At 37.2% G+C, this 19,157-nt stretch overlaps 1 protein-coding gene across 1 annotated transcript in view; it reads right to left on the bottom strand.

The window, feature by feature from the left end:
• LOC127646456 (SH3-containing GRB2-like protein 3-interacting protein 1) overlaps nt 1–19,157 on the bottom strand; it is a 123,567-nt gene that overhangs the window by 86,967 nt on the left and 17,443 nt on the right. The window contains 2 exon segments of the mRNA XM_052130124.1: nt 10,129–10,173; nt 10,623–10,724. Of these exon segments, the coding sequence (XP_051986084.1) occupies nt 10,129–10,138 (10 nt within the window). The 5' untranslated portion in view covers nt 10,139–10,173; nt 10,623–10,724.

The following is a 19,157-nucleotide window of genomic DNA, read 5'->3' as shown; positions in this document are numbered from 1 at the left end:
ATCACCCATGGTGAGCCAAAACCACAACTCGTCAGTGAATCACACTTTTTGCCAGTCCTGTCTGGTTCAGCGAAGGTGGGTTTGTGCCCATAGGCAAAGTAGTTGCTGGTGATGTCTGGTAAGGACCTGCATTACAACAGGCCTACAAGCCCTCAGTCCAGCCTCTCTCAGCCTATTGTAGACAGTCTGAGCACTGATGGAGGGATTGTGCATTCCTGGTGTAACTCAGCCAGTTGTTGTTGCCATCCTGTACCTGTCCCGCAGGTGTGATATTCGGCACGCAGTCTGCCACTACTAGGATGATTAGCTATCCTTCCTGTCTCCCTGTAGCTCTGTCTTAGGCGTCTCACAGTACATACATTGCAAATTATTGCCCTGGCCACATCTGCAGTCCTCATGCCTCCATGCAGCATGCCTAAGGCACGTTCACACAGATGAGCAGGGACCCTGAATATATTTCTTTTGGTGTTTTTCCAGAGTCAGTAGAAAGGGCTCTTTAGTGTCCTAAGTTTTTATAACTGTGACATTAATTGCCTACCATCTGTAAGCTGTTAGTGTCTTAACAACTGTTCCACAGGTGCATGTTCATTAATAGTTTATGGTATATATATATATATATAAAATAATTGAAGTAATATTTGATGACAACCTGTAATTTGTAACCAAAAAATAAAATAAAATAAAATTATACCTTTTAGCCAACAGACTTGCTTTAAAGTGTTAAAAAAAACAGACACTCTATAAAATCTATTTCTCACTGTCAGAACATGATGCTGTATTTTAGAAAGGGACACTGTAACAGAAACTCATAAAACATGCACACAAAAGTGCTAAAATTCTAATATATACAGTCAGGTCCATAAATATTGGGACATCGACACAATTCTAATCTTTTTGGCTCTATACACCACCACAATGGATTTGAAATGAAACGAACAAGATGTGCTTTAACTGAAAACTTTCAGCTTTAATTTGAGGGTATTTACATCCAAATCAGGTGAACGGTGTAGGAATTACAACAGTTTGTATATGTGCCTCCCACTTTTTATGGGACCAAAAGTAATGGGACAATTGGCTGCTCAGCTGTTCCATGGCCAGGTGTGTGTTATTCCCTCATTATCCCATTTACAAGGAGCAGATAAAAGGTCAAGAGTTCATTTCAAGTGTGCTATTTGCATTTGAAATCTGTTGCTGTCAACTCTCAATATGAGATCCAAAGAGCTGTCACTATCAGTGAAGCAAGCCATCATTAGGCTGAAAAATCAAAACAAACCCATCAGAGAGATAGCAAAAACATTAGGTGTGGCCAAATCAATGGTTTGGACCATTCTTAAAAAGAAAGAACGCACCGGTGAGCTCAGCAACACCATAAGACCCGGAAGACCACGGAAAACAACTGTGGTGGATGACCAAAGAATTCTTTCCCTGGTGAAGAAAACACCCTTCACAACAGTTGGCCAGATCAAGAACACTCTCCAGGAGGTAGGTGTATGTGTGTCAAAGTCAACAATCAAGAGAAGACTTCACCAGAGTGAATACAGAGGGTTCACCACAAGATGTAAACCATTGGTGAGCCTCAAAAACAGGAAGGCCAGATTAGAGTTTGCCAAACAACTTCTAAAAAAGCCTTCACAGTTCTGGAACAACATCCTATGGACAGATGAGACAAAGATCAACTTGTACCAGAGTGATGGGAAGAGAAGAGTATGGAGAAGGAAAGGAACTGCTCATGATCCAAAGCATACCACCTCATCAGTGAAGCATTGTGGTGGTAGTGTCATGGCGTGGGCATGTATGGCTGCCAATGGAACTGGTTCTCTTGTATTTATTGATGATGTGACTGCTGACAAAAGCAGCAGGATGAATTCTGAAGTGTTTCGGGCAATATTATCTGCTCATATTCAGCCAAATGCTTCAGAACTCATTGGCCGGTGCTTCACAGTACAGATGGACAATGACCGAAGCATACTGTGAAAGCAACCAAAGAGTTTTTTAAGGGAAAGAAGTGGAATGTTATGCAATGGCCAAGTCAATCACCTGACCTGAATCCGATTGAGCATGCATTTCAATTGCTGAAGACAAAACTGAAGGGAAAATACCCCAAGAACAAGCAGGAACTGAAGACAGTTGCAGTAGAGGCCTGGCAGAGCATCACCAGGGATGAAACCCAGCGTCTGGTGATGTCTATGCATTCCAGACTTCAGGCTGTAATTGACTGCAAAGGATTTGCAACCAAGTATTAAAAAGTGAAAGTTTGATTTATGATTGTTAATCTGTCCCATTACATTTGGTCCCTTAAAAAGTGGGAGGCACATATACAAACTGTTGTAATTCCTACACCGTTCACCTTATTTGGATGTAAATACCCTCAAATTAAAGCTGAAAGTCTGCAGTTAAAGAACATCTTGTTCGTTTCATTTCAAATCCATTGTGGTGGTGTATAGAGCCAAAAATATTAGAATTGTGTCGATGTCCCAATATTTATGGACCTGACTGTATTAACATAATTTGAAACCAAATTATTGGCATAGCAGATCTTGTACACTGTGTAATATAAGGTATTGATTTATGGTTTATGCTCCTAAGATCATCTAATATGATTCATGTTTTATAAAGGCACTATCTGTATTACTGATCTTTTGTATTGTCTAGTAGTATGTCTGTTTGGATCTGCCATGTAACATTACAAGTAAAGGTTTTGACGACACATACATATAAAAATTTCCATCATGTAGCTAGGAGTTTTAGTCAAGAAACTTAAAATATCAGACTCATTCATTCTGCCAGGTGAGCTATAAAGCTAATGATCAGGACACTCTATAAATGGGCAATTTTTGGCTGTCGACATTTAACAAGAGACTACACGTGTTTATAACTTGAATGATACAAACCTTAAATCACAGTATGTCTCTGGTGATGTCTGTTAAAAGTTGGCGGCCTTGGAGCTTATCTCTAAGTGCTTGATTCCATGCTCATGAGAGCGCTGTGACTCTGGTCCCACCCTGATAGTAAAATGAAGCGTAATTGGTTGAAGATAGAATGCAATATTTCACAAATAAATGCAATAAGAAAAGGAATAATTGCAATCAAAAGAGAGCAGTTGCCCTTCTGATAGGACTGTAATATTGGTACTGATGTTGTGCCTATCGCAGGTTGCCACCGGTTCCGACCCGAAAGCGAATCGTCATGGCCCTGTTCAAGCTGGCAACCTGCACCAAGTAGTGGGGGAAAGTTTCGGTCTTAGTATAAGGACCATCCATCGATGTGTATGCCGTGTGCAAAGGTATTAAAGAAAAAATTGATGTGGTGTAATATCAGGATATACATATTATACATTCCTGATATTCAGTAAGCTAATTTGAACAATCATCTAATCTAAAGCATCGCCATCACAACTGCATGATGTCCCGTGGATTGACATCTCAGACGCAGAGGCAACTGAGATTCGTCCTTCGCCACCCGCATTGAGGCGAGTCACTACGCCACCATGAGGGCTTAGAGCGCATTGGGAATTGGGCTTTCCAAATTGGGGAGAAAAAATTAAATATTTAAGCAATATCACACAAGAAACTGTGCTGTTGTGTCCATATATCAGCATGGCTGTGATTCTGCGGAAGGAGGTTTTACAAATAATACAACCGATAGGGTCCTCTAATCTGCTTGTTTGATATTGCTGTAGCATATTTATGCTCCCCCATCACATAACAACATTGATAAATGAATGTTGCTATACGAATATATGAATTTGAATGCTGGCCCACTCTAGATTGTAAAAACATTAGACATAATTTTTTTCATATCACAGAAACCAAAACATTTTTCAGTTACTTGAAGAAAGCCTAGTGCATGTACATTTCTTTTATACTCAAGAGTAATTCTGTCAGCCTCCTACACAATGTAACAAATAAGCACTCAATCTAGTCTTTACTCAATATTATATATTCATTAAAAGTTTTGTGACTCCCACATGGCACACAAACAGAACTCTAATAGATTGGACAAATCTTTTTCACCATTTCACTTGTTAAACTCCCTTTCTTACCAAATGTATGTGGCAATGTAGAATATCTCTAATTTAGCAACAGTTAACAATGAGAAATAATGCCATTATAAAAGTAATATTAAGATCTTCTCCATTGCACAACAAAATCTAGTTATTCTCTCAATACATTGATATTAGATCAGAAATACAGCAAAAAAGTCATCAGCTCTTTACAATCTACTTATTAACTACTCTTTAAGGCTAATTTGATCTTCATGGAGAAATTCTGTGGACATTTTCTCATTCCTGAATGGGATTGGGTGGGACAAGCCTCCACCACTGCACAGGAAATACAATCTACCACTAGAACACTATATAAAGCAGTCTGTATAGCGCCCCACCCAGACCTTGCAAGGGTCACTATCATTAGTGTCAGTCGAGCAGAGCATTCCTATCATGTGTAACTGTATGTGTAAAAGTTGTTGTTTAACTTCAAAATGGGTGGCAAATATTTAAAAAACATAAAAAATTACGTTCAGGAATATAGAAAGTTAAAAAAATGGTATACAGGGAGATTTAAACTGCACTGTACAGTATACCTTTGAGCTTGCATAAAGCACTAATACTTGCATTTATAAGAAATTATCTATATAAATTTATTTGAAACAAAAGTATACATTTAACTGTAGTTAACTCCAAAAAATGACTTATGAAAACTTTATGAGGTCAAGAAACATCAACATTATGACATTCTTCCATCACTTCTGAGACTTTCATGGAAAAAGTCCAGTTTTATTTATTTTTTCTTCTTTCTATGTGCTAATTACATATACTTCATTGGACAGTGAAGAAATAAAAGGAAAGTGGAAGGAGAGAGAGGTAATGGGACTGGGTTACACAGCCCGGACTCAAACCTGCGGCCTCATGAGCACTTTTTATGTGTCATGAGCACTTGCCCCACCCACTGTGCCATGGGTCTGACAAAAAAGGAACATTTTTGGTATATACTAAAGTATCTGAAATTACATGATTTAATAATCGAATTACCTATTGTCACATTTTTTCATCAATACAGTGCACTAACATGACTTTGCCGCAGTCTGGGATTAACCCTCAATCAATTCCAAACCCAGGAATTACAGAACCAACAGACATTATGTTCCTTGTCATATCTGACCAGCATCAAACTTTTATATATATATACTACATTGAGATTCTACATTGAGTATATGTAGATATACAGTATATATATTACTATATTGAGATTCCCTTATCGGCTGCTTTTCTTTATTATTTGATCCAAGTCATCAATTTAAAAAAACATTTTTTTGTTACATTTTAGTTTAATAATGAAATAAATTAATATGGTGGCACAGATATATTTTTGTCTACAAAACTAATTTAAAACATTTAAGCATACGCCTTGAGATCAAAAGATTTTTAAGATCATGAAAAACATTTCAGTCAAGTGGTATCTGTAAGAGCTTTAATCCATGCTCATGAGAGCGCTGTGACTCTGGTCCCGCCCTGATACTAAAACGAAGCATAATTGGTTGAAGATAGAATGCGGTAGTGTATATAAAAAAAGCAAATTTTTTGTTACATTGATTTCAGAGTATGAAACCCATACATTATCAAAAGATGCATTGAGGCCTTGTGGTGAAAAAAAAAGGACATGACATGATTATATGACAATAATAATTTTAACCTTCATCGTTGGCTTTTCTTTGTAACCCAGTGTTGTAACAAACTTAATTTCTAGATACTGTCACATTATGCATTTGGATAAACATTTAGACATTATCAAAACTATTCTTCTTTTTCTTTTTTCTTTTTTTTTGCAATGATGCCACAATATGCTTAAAGTCAAAATGTACCATGGTGTAACAAAGATTTAGAATAAATGTTTTGTTATCTACCATTTATTTCAGAAACATTGTTTAATGACATCATTAATTAATGTTTTTTGAACATGAATACAAGTGTTCCCATAGCAAAAATATGCAATGTTTTGTCTGGAGGAGTAAACTTTCCAGACAGTGGGCTCAGACTTGTAGTTTGGACCTCACTAGTAAAATAAACTGTCATAAACTGGCCAAATCACGTGTTGCTTTAAATCTACAGATGTGCACAGGTTTTGTGGTAGGGTTAGGGATAGGGATGGTGATACCACTTATTTTCTTTTCAATCCGATACCAGTACTTTTAGGCCATTATCACCAATATCGATACCAATATCGTTACCTCTATTAAACAGAATTTTTACGAATTATTTGGATAAAATTAGTAACTTTATTACTACTTAAATTGTTCATATATTTATGGGCCTAAACAGAAAATCATTATATGGCTACTATTACTAAAACCAAGTTACCATATGGATACTACAGTAATACTGTAGTAAACCATGGTTAATTGTGTCAAAACCTTGGTTACTGCCAAAAAGAAGAAGGAAAAAAACACAGTTACTACAGTCATGGTTAATACAGTGTTACTACAATAAATCCATGGTAAGTTTTCATAAGGGTATAATTTATTTATGAGGATTACAGATCATTTTCAATATTTTAACAACTCTGAATTTAAATAAACCTGTAAACATTTTCAAATTATAATACATTATAATACATCACATCTAGGTTTGTCATTACTTGGTGCGAATAACTCCAGATGCTGTTTTCTGTCATGACCTCAGGAAAGCACTGCTCCCTCTTTGAATGTGTGATGCGACTTAAAAGGTGAGTACTGTCTGCTGGTGTATTTTTGAATTTCTGTGCATCAAGATGAGCAGAAGTAAAATTAGTTCTGGTGCTATGCAACTATTCGCTCATATAATAATTTTTTTCCACATCGAAGCTTATGAGATGCATTAATATTCATGCTATCTAAATAATAAACTTGTTAAAAAAATTCTGAATCAAAATTTTTATGTGAGGATTGACATTCTCGATACCACACCAGTATCGGAAGTATCAATACTTTAGTATCGATCTGCCCATCCCTAGTTAGGGAATGGAAAATATTTGTATCTTGCCATGAAATCAAATGGACTTATATGAGATGTCCTCACCTCCTGTGTACCTCCAATTCATTTCAATGGTCATTCTATATAATATATAATATGAAAGAGTTTTTTTAGTGAAAATCTCTTGTGCTTGTGCCTGGGCAGCTGTTACTATGGTTACGGACAGTGTCCACATGGTGCTTGAGCAGGAATCCTGGACTGAACGTGAATTTTCAATTCATAAGAAATTGGGGCTACACACAAACTACAATATATATATGAGAAGAATTTGATCTACCAGACACATATCCTCCAAAAAGCTACTTTAATCGGCTGTTTTGGAGCATTTGAAAAACTAAGGGTTACTGAAGATGATGGATGTAATACATGCAGGCAGAAGTCATATAAAGGTACACCATCTTACAAATGGAACAGTATATGGTCCAACAACAAACCATTGAGTTTAATTTTTTTAGTTGTGGTGCTCATAAAAGGTATGAATTGAGGGATACAACCTTTTTGAACGTTTAAGCGTGCTGACAGTGCGCAGTGCATTTGCGTGTAATTACTTTCAGCGTGGTTAACTTTAGGAAGTTGAGTCTTAAATTTTCAAGCATCCCTTGTGTACAAATTCACAGCATTCAACAATTCATTTCAATTTTAGCCATTGTCGGACTTTAAATCGCCTGCTGTAAGCAATGTTCCCATTATTGCGCATAGTCAAAAGGTTTATTTGTGAGGTGTTATGAACAGATTAAAGGACTGTTGCTGATTCTTTATGGTGGAGTGTTTTACAGATTAAGGATTGCTTTAATAAACTGTTGCAGAAGATAAAACTGTTGGATGCCGTGAACTACATGTTGTGTACCCACAATAATTGTGGATGTAACTGTTAACTGTAACTGTTGGATGCCGTGAACTACATGTTGTGTACCCACAATAATCTTACAATTATTCACTTTTGAAGCAACACAAAGCACTCTGGTTATATTGAAGCGCATCATTCTGTGCCCGGGATGCGCATAACTGGTGATGTGCCCTATGTTGGAGCATCACTTATTACATACCTACTATTTATTTGTTGTGTATTTAGACGTTTTTCTATTGTAGGGCTGCGCTTAGCATCCATATATCCCTAAGAAATGCGTCTACTAACAATTGTGATATATTACTTTTTTTGCCTCAGTGCTGTTGCATAATAACAAAATTAGAAATAATCGTTAAACCGGATAACCGTGATTTTTTTCTCAGACAGTAATTATTATTATTTTTTTTTTTTGTGCAATATAACAAAAACATATAACAGATAGGAACTTTGACTGACACCATCTGAACAATGACCCCTCACTTCCTCAAAGTAGAGCATCTAGAAGGACTACAAACATATATTCACCTAAAACAATTCAAGCTGTGTTTCTCAATTCATCCAGGTGACATCGCAGCTTCAACCAGCCTGACGGCCACAATTTGAGGCAAAGAATTGCTTGTCAGGTTTGTCCTGCTGTGGAGGGTTGAAGCATCATTACGAAAGCAGCATGTGAAGTGGATTACCTTCCTATTTTACACCTCTAGGTAATCCACGCATGGCTAACCCCGCTAACCCTGTGCTCGCCACACTGAGATTCATGTCTATGCCACAGCTATTTGGAGCTACACTGAGTGCCACGATCAGTTTTTGCTGCTGCGTTGTTACCTAACACCTAAACACCTAAGCTCTATCAGACAGAAAGACACACACACACACACACACACACACACACACACACATTGGGTTTTCGTGACTCTCCATAGACGTAATGGTTTTTATACTGTACAAACTTTATATTCTATCCCCTACCATAAAACATTCTGCATTTTTACATTTTTAATAAAACATGATTTATAAGCTGTTTTCCTCATGGGGACCGACTGATTGTCCCCATAAGGTCAAACATTTCAAGTTTTACTTTCCATGTGGTGATATTTGGTCCCAACAATGTAGGGAATACCTGGACACACACACACGGAGAAGAATTACAACAAACGTGACTTCAGTTGTAAAACACACAATGAACCACAGTGACACCCACAGATAAAGGAAGTGCTTTATAATATTGTGCAGTAAAATGTCTAATTACACACACACACACACACACACACACACACACACACACACACACACACACACACACACACACACACACACACAAACACACATTCCTCTTTAAATATTTTTTTTCAATAAATTGTAATAAACAAGTTCAATAAATACGTTTCAATAAATTTTATGTTTGCAATCCATACAAAAACCAGCGAAAGACCCACTCGTCTGTCTAACAGAAAATATGCTGTCTACTAAGGGTAAACTTTAAAAAACACATTATGCTTCTTAATTGAGCACTCTTCATATGATTTCTGCTATTAGATTAGAAATAAAACCAACCGCTCAAGCAGAAGCATAAAAAACATTGTTTGGGATCCGGTGACATGATACAGAGTTTATTTGATCTAGCGGTATAAATAAATGATATGTTCTCGTCAGACCGACAGTTACATAAATACCTTAAAAAAAAGTCACATGTGAAACCATCCCCCGTTTTTCCCTCCGCAACACAGCTAAAAAGCAGCATTAAAATGCACACACACTGAATCACACAAATTAACACCTCCCTTTAAAAAATGGCCTTGTGCAAATACATCAAATATACACATATAGGATGATGTGCATGTGTGCTCATGTGTGTATATGTGTGTGAACTCCATATACAAACAGAATTCTGATGCAGCCAGCTGGGCACATAAGCTGTAACTGCAAAATCCAAATAATCCTTTACAAAGACAAGCCATCTAAAAGGGTGGGGGGCACACTGGGAGGAAAAAAGCAAATAGGCCTGCTATTGAACATTAGAGTGCATATGAGAGTGTGAGTGTGTGTGTGTGTGCACGTGAATGTATGTGATAAATTTACATTTGTGTGTGTCTAAGAGCTCCAGTAGCTTCAGTCCTATACTAAGAATGATATTCAAGTTACCAGAATGTCAAGCCACTTAAAATAGCCGGACAGCTTACGGTATTTAAAGCCAGCACATGCCGGGCCGCACATGCAATGAGAGGCAAACAAGAGGTATGGACACTAATGTGATAAAAATAGACCAAGCCCTCACCTTCCATCATGATTGCAGATTAGCATTCCTCTATCTCCAAGGAGCCTGAAATAAGAGGAGGGGAGAAGAGAAGCCCCTGGTTACCAGATGGTGAGATGTAACAAAGCGAGATAGATCAATCTTCCAGCCTCCAAAACCCTCTGGTTTAAAGTCCCTGTGTCCCTTGTACAACAGGCCGTCGGATGGTTAGGGGTCCGTGTTTAGGCCATGGATGCTGCTGCTAGCCACTGCGGCTATATTCTACACGATCACCAAGGATGCTCAAAAGGAGGCAAGGAGAAAAGCAAAGTGGAGAGAGACAGAGAGAAAAAGAGAGGGCGGGAGGGATGGGGAGAGAGAGCTGACGTCATTGCTCGGCTCAGCCAATCCCGCGGGCATTGCTGCATGTCACACGGCAAGCGGTTCATCGCTTCAGTCAGGTTCCTCGCTGGGAATTCACATACACATACACACACACACACACACACCCTCCCACGCAATCACACACAGCTTACCTTGTTACGGTGCATACAGATCCTGCCCAGAACAGAAAGAAACTGGATCAATGATGTGTGGGTTGTCAGAGTAGCCACACAGCTAAGTAAAGGAAACTGTCCCTGTTGAGAACACACAAGCTGTGAAGCTAAAACATTTGTAGATAAACTTTCACAAGAGTCAGTCTATAATTACAAAATCTGTCCACTGTTCTTCAGTCTCTGAGGCTTAGCCTATGTTCTGTATCTCTCTATCACTCTCTCTCTCTGACAAATCAATCAACCTGACATAACATCTGACAGACACAGTAGCTGCTTCATAGAGGGAGGAGTTAACTCTCAATACAGACTAGTGACAGAGTAACAGAGGAGGAGGGGAGGAGAGAGAGGCAGATATGGTGTGTGTGTGTGTGTGTGTGTGTGTGTGTGTGTGTGTGTGTGTGTGTGTGTGTGTGTGGACTTGGGATTCATTTTATATGAGGTGGGTCTTCATCAATGTGTTACTAATTAAAAGACAAAAAAAAAAAAAAAAGGTTTGACAAGATTTTTCCTTTCACAAACCATCAGCTGCACTTCAGAGAAAACCAAAAAAGTGGCTAATGATTTTGTGAGGAACATATTTGACTCTGTCAAATATATTTAATTTCTAAAAATACATGAAAAAATATGATTTCAGTTGTACAGAAAACTAATTTAAATAGAGCAGCTAAAATAATGTAGCAGAACTGAAAACATACATTCTAAAACATGAATAGAATTAATTATCTTTTTAAAAATGTCCCTTAGTTCACATTTTATTTTACAGTGTTAATGTTGCTGAGTATTTACATAAGTAATTATTAAGTAATACTTATAAACTACATGCACTATGTGATTGTTTTGTGGAGCTGCTTCTACATTAAGATTTTAAGTTAAAATTGACACAAATATGTATGGGAAGGTGTATACATCAGGCCTTGTGACCAATTACCGCTTTGTTTTACGTTTCTAATACTAAGTTTTAAATAACATTTTTGTCTTTACTAGTTCCTTGTAGAGGTTCTTGCAGTGTGACAATTGAAAGTTTTCTGTAATCTATGAATATGAAGTCAAAAAAGCTATATGCATAAAAAGTATAAACGAAATTACCCATATACACCTGGAGTTTTCAAACACTTTGATGTCAAGGACCCCTAAAAATGATGATCCACAAGTGAGGGGCCCATTTCCTCAAATATATTTATATATAGATATTTTTCAGTATAAAGTCTCATTTATATTTTGTGAGATTAAGTATAATATAGTAAAGAACACTTTGTTTGTCAACTTAAATAATTGGCTTTTATATTGTCATAGTACCAAAGATAAAGGAAATGATTAAAATACATCAGGACATTTTTACTTTCTAATAAGTTGACTGTGTATCTGTTTTCTACCCAATATTAGAGTAATATTAAATGTATTACAACCCCTACAACTGTCAGTGAACAAGCTAAAGTTGACAGGGACAAAGAAAATCCCTAGGAAAATACAACACAAATACAAACTATTCTTAAAAGTATGAACGCAGCAAAGGAGAGATGAACACTTAGAAAAAAATACATATCTATCAAATTAAATTCAAATTTGTTTTCATAACTTACTGTTAAAAACAATGGCTGTCAATAGAATAAAATAATCATGATTAATCTCATGATTTCAGATTGAAACCATAATGTCAAATTCAGTTAATCTTCACTTTCTTTTTTTTCTGACATTTTCCACAGTCCCCCTAGCACTCGCTTTTGGCCCCTGGTTGTTCCCGGACCCCAGTTTGAAAACCCCTAATCTAAACCACAGCAATGCATTTATTAATTTTTAGACTGAATAATCACACCTCATAAGGACTATCACAGTTTATGCATATGATTACTTTTTGTGCCCGTCTCCACCACTTTTCTCACTGTCAGTAATGGTTACACCAAAGCCAGGAGACACTCAAGCCTGTGTTCACCTCAGTCATGCTCAAGTCCATGTGAGCGTCTTTCCCCATAACTCTGTCTCCTCTTTGTCTCTAGTGCCCTCTGTCTGTAGTAAGCTGCCCGTCTAAACAGGTTCAGGCCATAAATGTCTAATCATTTACACTCAGCATTCACAAAATGAGTGAGTACCACTGCAGTACCAACCATAGGCATTGATGCAGACATGTCTCCCCCCAATATTCAGATTAGTGGTGGACTGATATGTGTTTTCAATAGTTGATCCTTAGTATGACATTTTACGTATGATAACCCTAACACTGAATATACATCCTTGGTGAGTATTACTAGCTGACCAACACAGTCTGCCCAATCACAAATCAAACAAACACATACCACACTATCACAACAGATGCTGTCTAAGGGTTCCTCCCCTCCCCCACTCTGTCCATTTTAGCCCACTTCCATAACCCACTCACCAAGCATTTTAGTAATCTCCAATCAGGATCATTCAAGATTTTTTTCCGCCCACATTTCTTCCACGAAGCAGATGGTTCACCACTATCCTTCCAGGTTTTAATAATGTGTTGGAGAGTTCTTAACCCAATTCCAGTGATTTCAGCCTTCTTTGCTTGATGCAGGCCGATAATTTGCCCCTTCTGAAACATAGTAACATCTTTTCCACGACCACAGGATACATCTTCCGACATGGTTATTTAAGAAATGATAAGCTACACACTGCATCAGTTAAGGTTAAAAAGATTTGTTGCCATCTGATACATATTAATCACTGCAATAATGATCCAACCATAGGCTCTTAACAAGGATGGATTAACCACCGAGCCGATTGGGCAATTGCCTAGGGGACTCTAAACCCAAAGGGCCCTGAGCTCTAAATCAATTATTTATTTATTTTGAGATATCTACTATAAATCCACGTAAATGTCAGACTTACGTGAAATACCACTTGTTCACCAAATGGTTGCTGGACTACAGCAGCGTGAGCACAGACACTCAAGTGTGCGCTCAAGGGAATCTGCATCTCACAGTGCAGTGCGTTTATTTGAAGGACTACAGAGAACAGTGTATGATTTACAAAACCCTTCCAAACACAAAGATAAGTTTTCCCTGGCTGTCTACAAAGCTGATGGTTTAAATTCATATAAGAGAAAGCATTCTTGCAACAGTATAGAAGACTTTTAAAATGTTTAAGTCCTGCATGCATTTAATGTTTAATGATAAAGCCAATTATGCCTTAATCCCCTAAATATGTGCACGGTAACCTTTTGTAATATTTGGTTAACCACGAGAGTTCACGAACAGTTATTGTGTTACTTGTCGGGACTCGAGAATAAAAAACGTTTATTGCCATGGATGCGTCAAAGACAATCTCAGATAGCAGGAAATAAAGTGCACACTGAAACTTTACAAGGAGAAAAACGCTCTTTGCAACCTGAACATAATCAGAATATCGATGTGTGACACCAGCCCTGAAAAAGCTTGATGCGAACATAGTCACGTCATGGGGTCGTCCATGGTGTAAAGGCCCATGGGCCTCTTAGGTCTTAATCCATCCTTGGCTCTTAAGTATCTGCTTATTTAAATCCAAATGGAATTTTTTTTTTTGGCCAGGCAGTGTATGTAAATAAATTATATAAAAATTAAGTTAGAATACAATGTGACAAATTAAAGTATCTATCAACAAACCACCAATTTCTGTCAACATCCTCCCAAACCTGTCTGGGGAACAAAATATTTGAGAGAGAATATTTGTGGGAAGTCATTAAACCATGGGGGTAATACTCAAAACAAAAAATCTAGTCTCACAAATGTTCAAATGAAGTCAGATGTTTACATACACTTTAGCCAAATACATTTAAACTATGTTTTTCACAATTCCTGACATTTAATCGTAGAAAACATTCTGTGTCTTTGGTCAGTTAGGATCATTACTTTATTTTAAGAAAGTGAAATGTCAGAATAACAGTAGAGACAATTATTTATTTAAGCAACATTTCCAGTGGGTCAGAAGATTACATACAATTTGTTAGTATTTGGTAGCATTGCCTTCAAATTGTATAACTCGGGTCAAACATTTTGGGTAGCCTTCCACAAGCTTCACACAATAAGCTGCTGGAACTTTGACCCATTCCTCCAGACAGAATTTGTGTAACTGTGTGAGGTTTGTAGGCCTCCTTTCTTGCACACATTTTTTCAGTTCTGCCAACAAATTTTCAATCAGATTGAGGTCAGGACTTTGTAATGGCCACTCCAATACCTTGACTTTGTTGGCCTTAAGCCATTTTGCCAGAAATTTGTACGTATGCTTGGGGTCAATGTCCATTTGGAAGACCCATTTGTGACTGAGCTTCAACTTTATGGCTAATGTCTTGAGATGTTGCTTCAATATATCCACATAATTTTCCTTCCTCATGATGCCATTTATTTTGTGAAGTGCATCAGTCCCTCCTGCAGCAAAGCACCACCACAACATGATGCTGCCACCCCCATGTTTCACGGTTGGGATGGTGTTCTTCACCCTTTTTCCTCCAAACATAACAATGGCCATTATGGCCAAAAAGTTACATTTTGGGCATTTGCAAACTGTAATATGGCATTTTTTATGGCGGTTTTGGGGCATTGACTTATTCCTTGCTGAGCAGCCTTTCGGGTTATGTCGATATAGGACTAATTTTACTGTGGATATAGATACTTGTCTACCCGTTTCCTCCAGCATCTTCACAAGGTCCTTTGCTGTTGTTCTGAGATTGATCTGCACTTTTTGCACCAAACTACGTTCATTATTTAGTATTTTTTTTCTGAGGTCTTGGCTGATTTATTTAGATTTTCCCATGATGTCAAGCAAAGAGGAACTGAGCACCTCCAATTCAGTACACCTATCAGAAGTTAATTGTCTAAAGGCTTGAAATCATTTTCTAGAATTTTACAAGCTGTTTAAAGACACAGTTAACTAAGTGTATGTATGTAACTTCTGACCCACTGGAATTGTGATATAGTCAATAAAAAAATGAAACAATCTGACAATTGTTGGAAAAATTACTTGTGTCATGCACAAAGTAGAAGTTCTAAACTACTTGCCAAAACTTTAGTTTGCTAATATTAAATCTGTGGAGTGATTTAAAAAATTAGTTTCAATGACTTCAACCTAAGTGTATGTAAACTTCTGATTTCAACAATAAATAAAGAGCTGAAATGTTTGAAAAAAGATAGAAGAGGGGGGAGGATTAGGAAAATAAGATCCCAAGATACCCTGACTACTCTTTAATAATTATTCATGGCTTGATGCAAATGATTGTTGAGCAAATAAGTTCAAAATACTCTTAAAAATACCAAGGATAGCAACAGAACAGCCAGACCAACGAATCTGTTTTGTTCAATTTGTTCAATAATCGATTGATAGCCTTGTTAATGTATAATGATTATTTTCAACATGAATTTTGAATAAACACTGAGTCTTAGAAATATGAGTTCTCAATAACATATTATCATATATATATGTATATTTGCATTACTTATGTCATAAAATATCAATATATCGATTATTGATCAGCACATAATTTTATCGATTTTTAGGCATTGATATATTAACATCAGCTGATATTTAAATTAGAATCCTAATTTGTGTGCTTTTAATTCACTGCCAGTTGCATTCCATTCAATATAGTCTGTCGTAATAGCTTTTGGAGACCACAAGGGGGCTACATAACATTTACTGAAGCTGGTCGTGGCATGAACAAGGCATCACACACACATTATGAGCTGCTGGCAGTCCAAAGTTACTGAGGCTTTTGTACTTCTTCAAGAATTAACAAAGTGACATTGATGTGTTTGCAGGTTAGTGTATGAAACTGGTTAGTGTTAGTGTATGAAACAGCACAAACTGAACGATTAGAAATGGCGACGTTTACGATGTAATTTCCCTGTTTGTTATATTAAATAGGTCTTTCATTCAAGCTGTCAAACCATAAAATGACAAACACTACTGGTCAAAAGTTTTGAAACACTTGACTGAAATATTTCTCGTGATCTTAAAAATAATTTGGTCTGAAGGTGTATGCTTAAATGTTTGAAATTAGTTTTGTAGACAAAAATATAATTGTGCCACCATATTAATTTAATTATAAAACTCAAATTTAATTACAAAAAAAAGTTTTTGAAATTGATGAATTCGACCAAATAATAAAGAAAAGCAGCCAACAAGTGCCCAACACAGATGGGAACTCCTCCAATACAGTTTAAAAAGCATCCCAGCCTCAAGAAGTTGGTTGAGAAAATTTCAAGAGTACATGTTTGCAAATTCTAGACAAAGGGTGACTACTTTGACGATGCTAAAATACACTCACCTAAAGGATTATTAGGAACACCATACTAATACTGTGTTTGACCCCTTTCGCCTTCAGAACTGCCTTAATTCTACGTGGCATTGATTCAACAAGGTGCTGAAAGCATTCTTTAGAAATGTTGGCCCATATTGATAGGATAGCATCTTGCAGTTGATGGAGATTTGTGGGATGCACATCCAGGGCACGAAGCTCCCGTTCCACCACATCCCAAAGATGCTCTATTGGGTTGAGATCTGGTGACTGTGGGGGCCATTTTAGTACAGTGAACTCATTGTCATGTTCAAGAAACCAATTTGAAATGATTCGAGCTTTGTGACATGGTGCATTATCCTGCTGGAAGTAGCCATCAGAGGATGGGTACATGGTGGCCATAAAGGGATGGACATGGTCAGAAACAATGCTCAGGTAGGCCGTGGCATTTAAACGATGCCCAATTGGCACTAAGGGGCCTAAAGTGTGCCAAGAAAACATCCCCCACACCATTACACCACCACCACCAGCCTGCACAGTGGTAACAAGGCATGATGGATCCATGTTCTCATTCTGTTTACGCCAAATTCTGACTCTACCATCTGAATGTCTCAACAGAAATCGAGACTCATCAGACCAGGCAACATTTTTCCACTCTTCAACTGTCCAATTTTGGTGAGCTCTTGCAAATTGTAGCCTCTTTTTCCTATTTGTAGTGGAGATGAGTGGTACCGGTGGGGTCTTCTGCTGTTGTAGCCCATCTGCCTCAAGGTTGTGCGTGTTGTGGCTTCACAAATGCTTTGCTGCATACCTCGGTTGTAACGAGTGCTTATTTCAGGCAAAGTTGCTCTTCTATCAGCTTGAATCAGTCGGCCCATTCTCCTCTGACCTCTAGCATCAACAAGGCATTTTCAGCCCACAGGACTGCCGCATACTGGATGTTTTTCCTTTTCACACCATTCTTTGTAAACCCTAGAAATGGTTGTGCGTGAAAATCCCAGTAACTGAGCAGATTGTGAAATACTCAGACTGGCCCGTCTGGCACCAACAACCATGCCACGCTCAAAATTGCTTAAATCACCTTTCTTTCCCATTCTGACATTCAGTTTGGAGTTCAGGAGATTGTCTTGACCAGGACCACACCCCTAAATGCATTGAAGCAACTGCCATGTGATTGGTTGATTAGATAATTTCATTAATGAGAAATTGAACAGGTGTTCCTAATAATCCTTTAGGTGAGTGTATAACACAGTTTTGATTTATTTTGGATTTTGTTTAGTCACAACCTAATTCCCATAGTTCCATTTATGTAATTCCATAGTTTTTATGACTTTACTATTATTCTAAAATGTGAATAAAAAGTTATATTAAAGAATGAGTGTTTCAAAACGTTTGACCACTAGTGTACTTGTAACTGAAAATACATTGTGTAAGCTTTAAGAAATATGCTTTTTCACAACATATCATCCAGTAATGACTAGATTAAATATGCTATGTTCTTGATTATGATTTGGGTCAACTTTAATGGAAAACTAAGCGAGTTAAGCTCCTTGGTGCTGCAGAATTTTTAACAGTATCCCGACAAGCCTGCTCATATGTAGGAGTACATATCTTCATAGAAAATAATTATTTCAACTTTTAGAACGTGTCATGTCGTCCATCTGACCCGTCCAGTGCACGACCACCTACAATTAACCCAGCCACTCACACTTTACAAAATATTTGCTGAGAAATATGTTTGCAAGAAAAAGACTATTGTACAAGGAGCAGCACCATTTATCTGAAAAAAATCCCAATATATAGCAATAATCATCGGGAAAATCTTCTGATTATCGATATGTTAAAATGTTAACGATCCCAAGCCTAATTTGTAAATGGTTTAACAGTCTATGTCTCTTTATAAAAATACTTTTAATTAGCATTGTTCTCATTTAATATAGTTTCGTTTTTCATAACAATATTGTTTTACTACCATATCAATTTAATTGAAAGTTTAATTTAAAAATTAATGTTGAATGACAGCATGCACTAGAATTGGCATCCACCACAAACAGGTTTGTGCAAAACCTGTTCCAAAGGGTACTGTTACAGTATGCACATACTGTAACAGTACCCTTTGGAATGGTCCCAATGGTAGCAATTGAAATCGGACCTTTTGTACAAAGGAGTTACCATGGTCACAAATTTGCTTATTTGATTATAGCAAGTTCTTAAATGTTTCTAGTTCATTATAAGTCACAACGAGGTGTTTTTTTTATTTTTATCTAAATCTTTCTGTTAATTTC

The sequence above is a fragment of the Xyrauchen texanus genome, chromosome 7 (genome assembly GCF_025860055.1).
Source record: "Xyrauchen texanus isolate HMW12.3.18 chromosome 7, RBS_HiC_50CHRs, whole genome shotgun sequence".
Lineage (NCBI taxonomy): Eukaryota > Metazoa > Chordata > Actinopteri > Cypriniformes > Catostomidae > Xyrauchen > Xyrauchen texanus.
The sequence above is the reverse complement of the archived record's forward strand: the minus strand, read 5'-3'. Positions and strand labels throughout refer to the sequence as shown.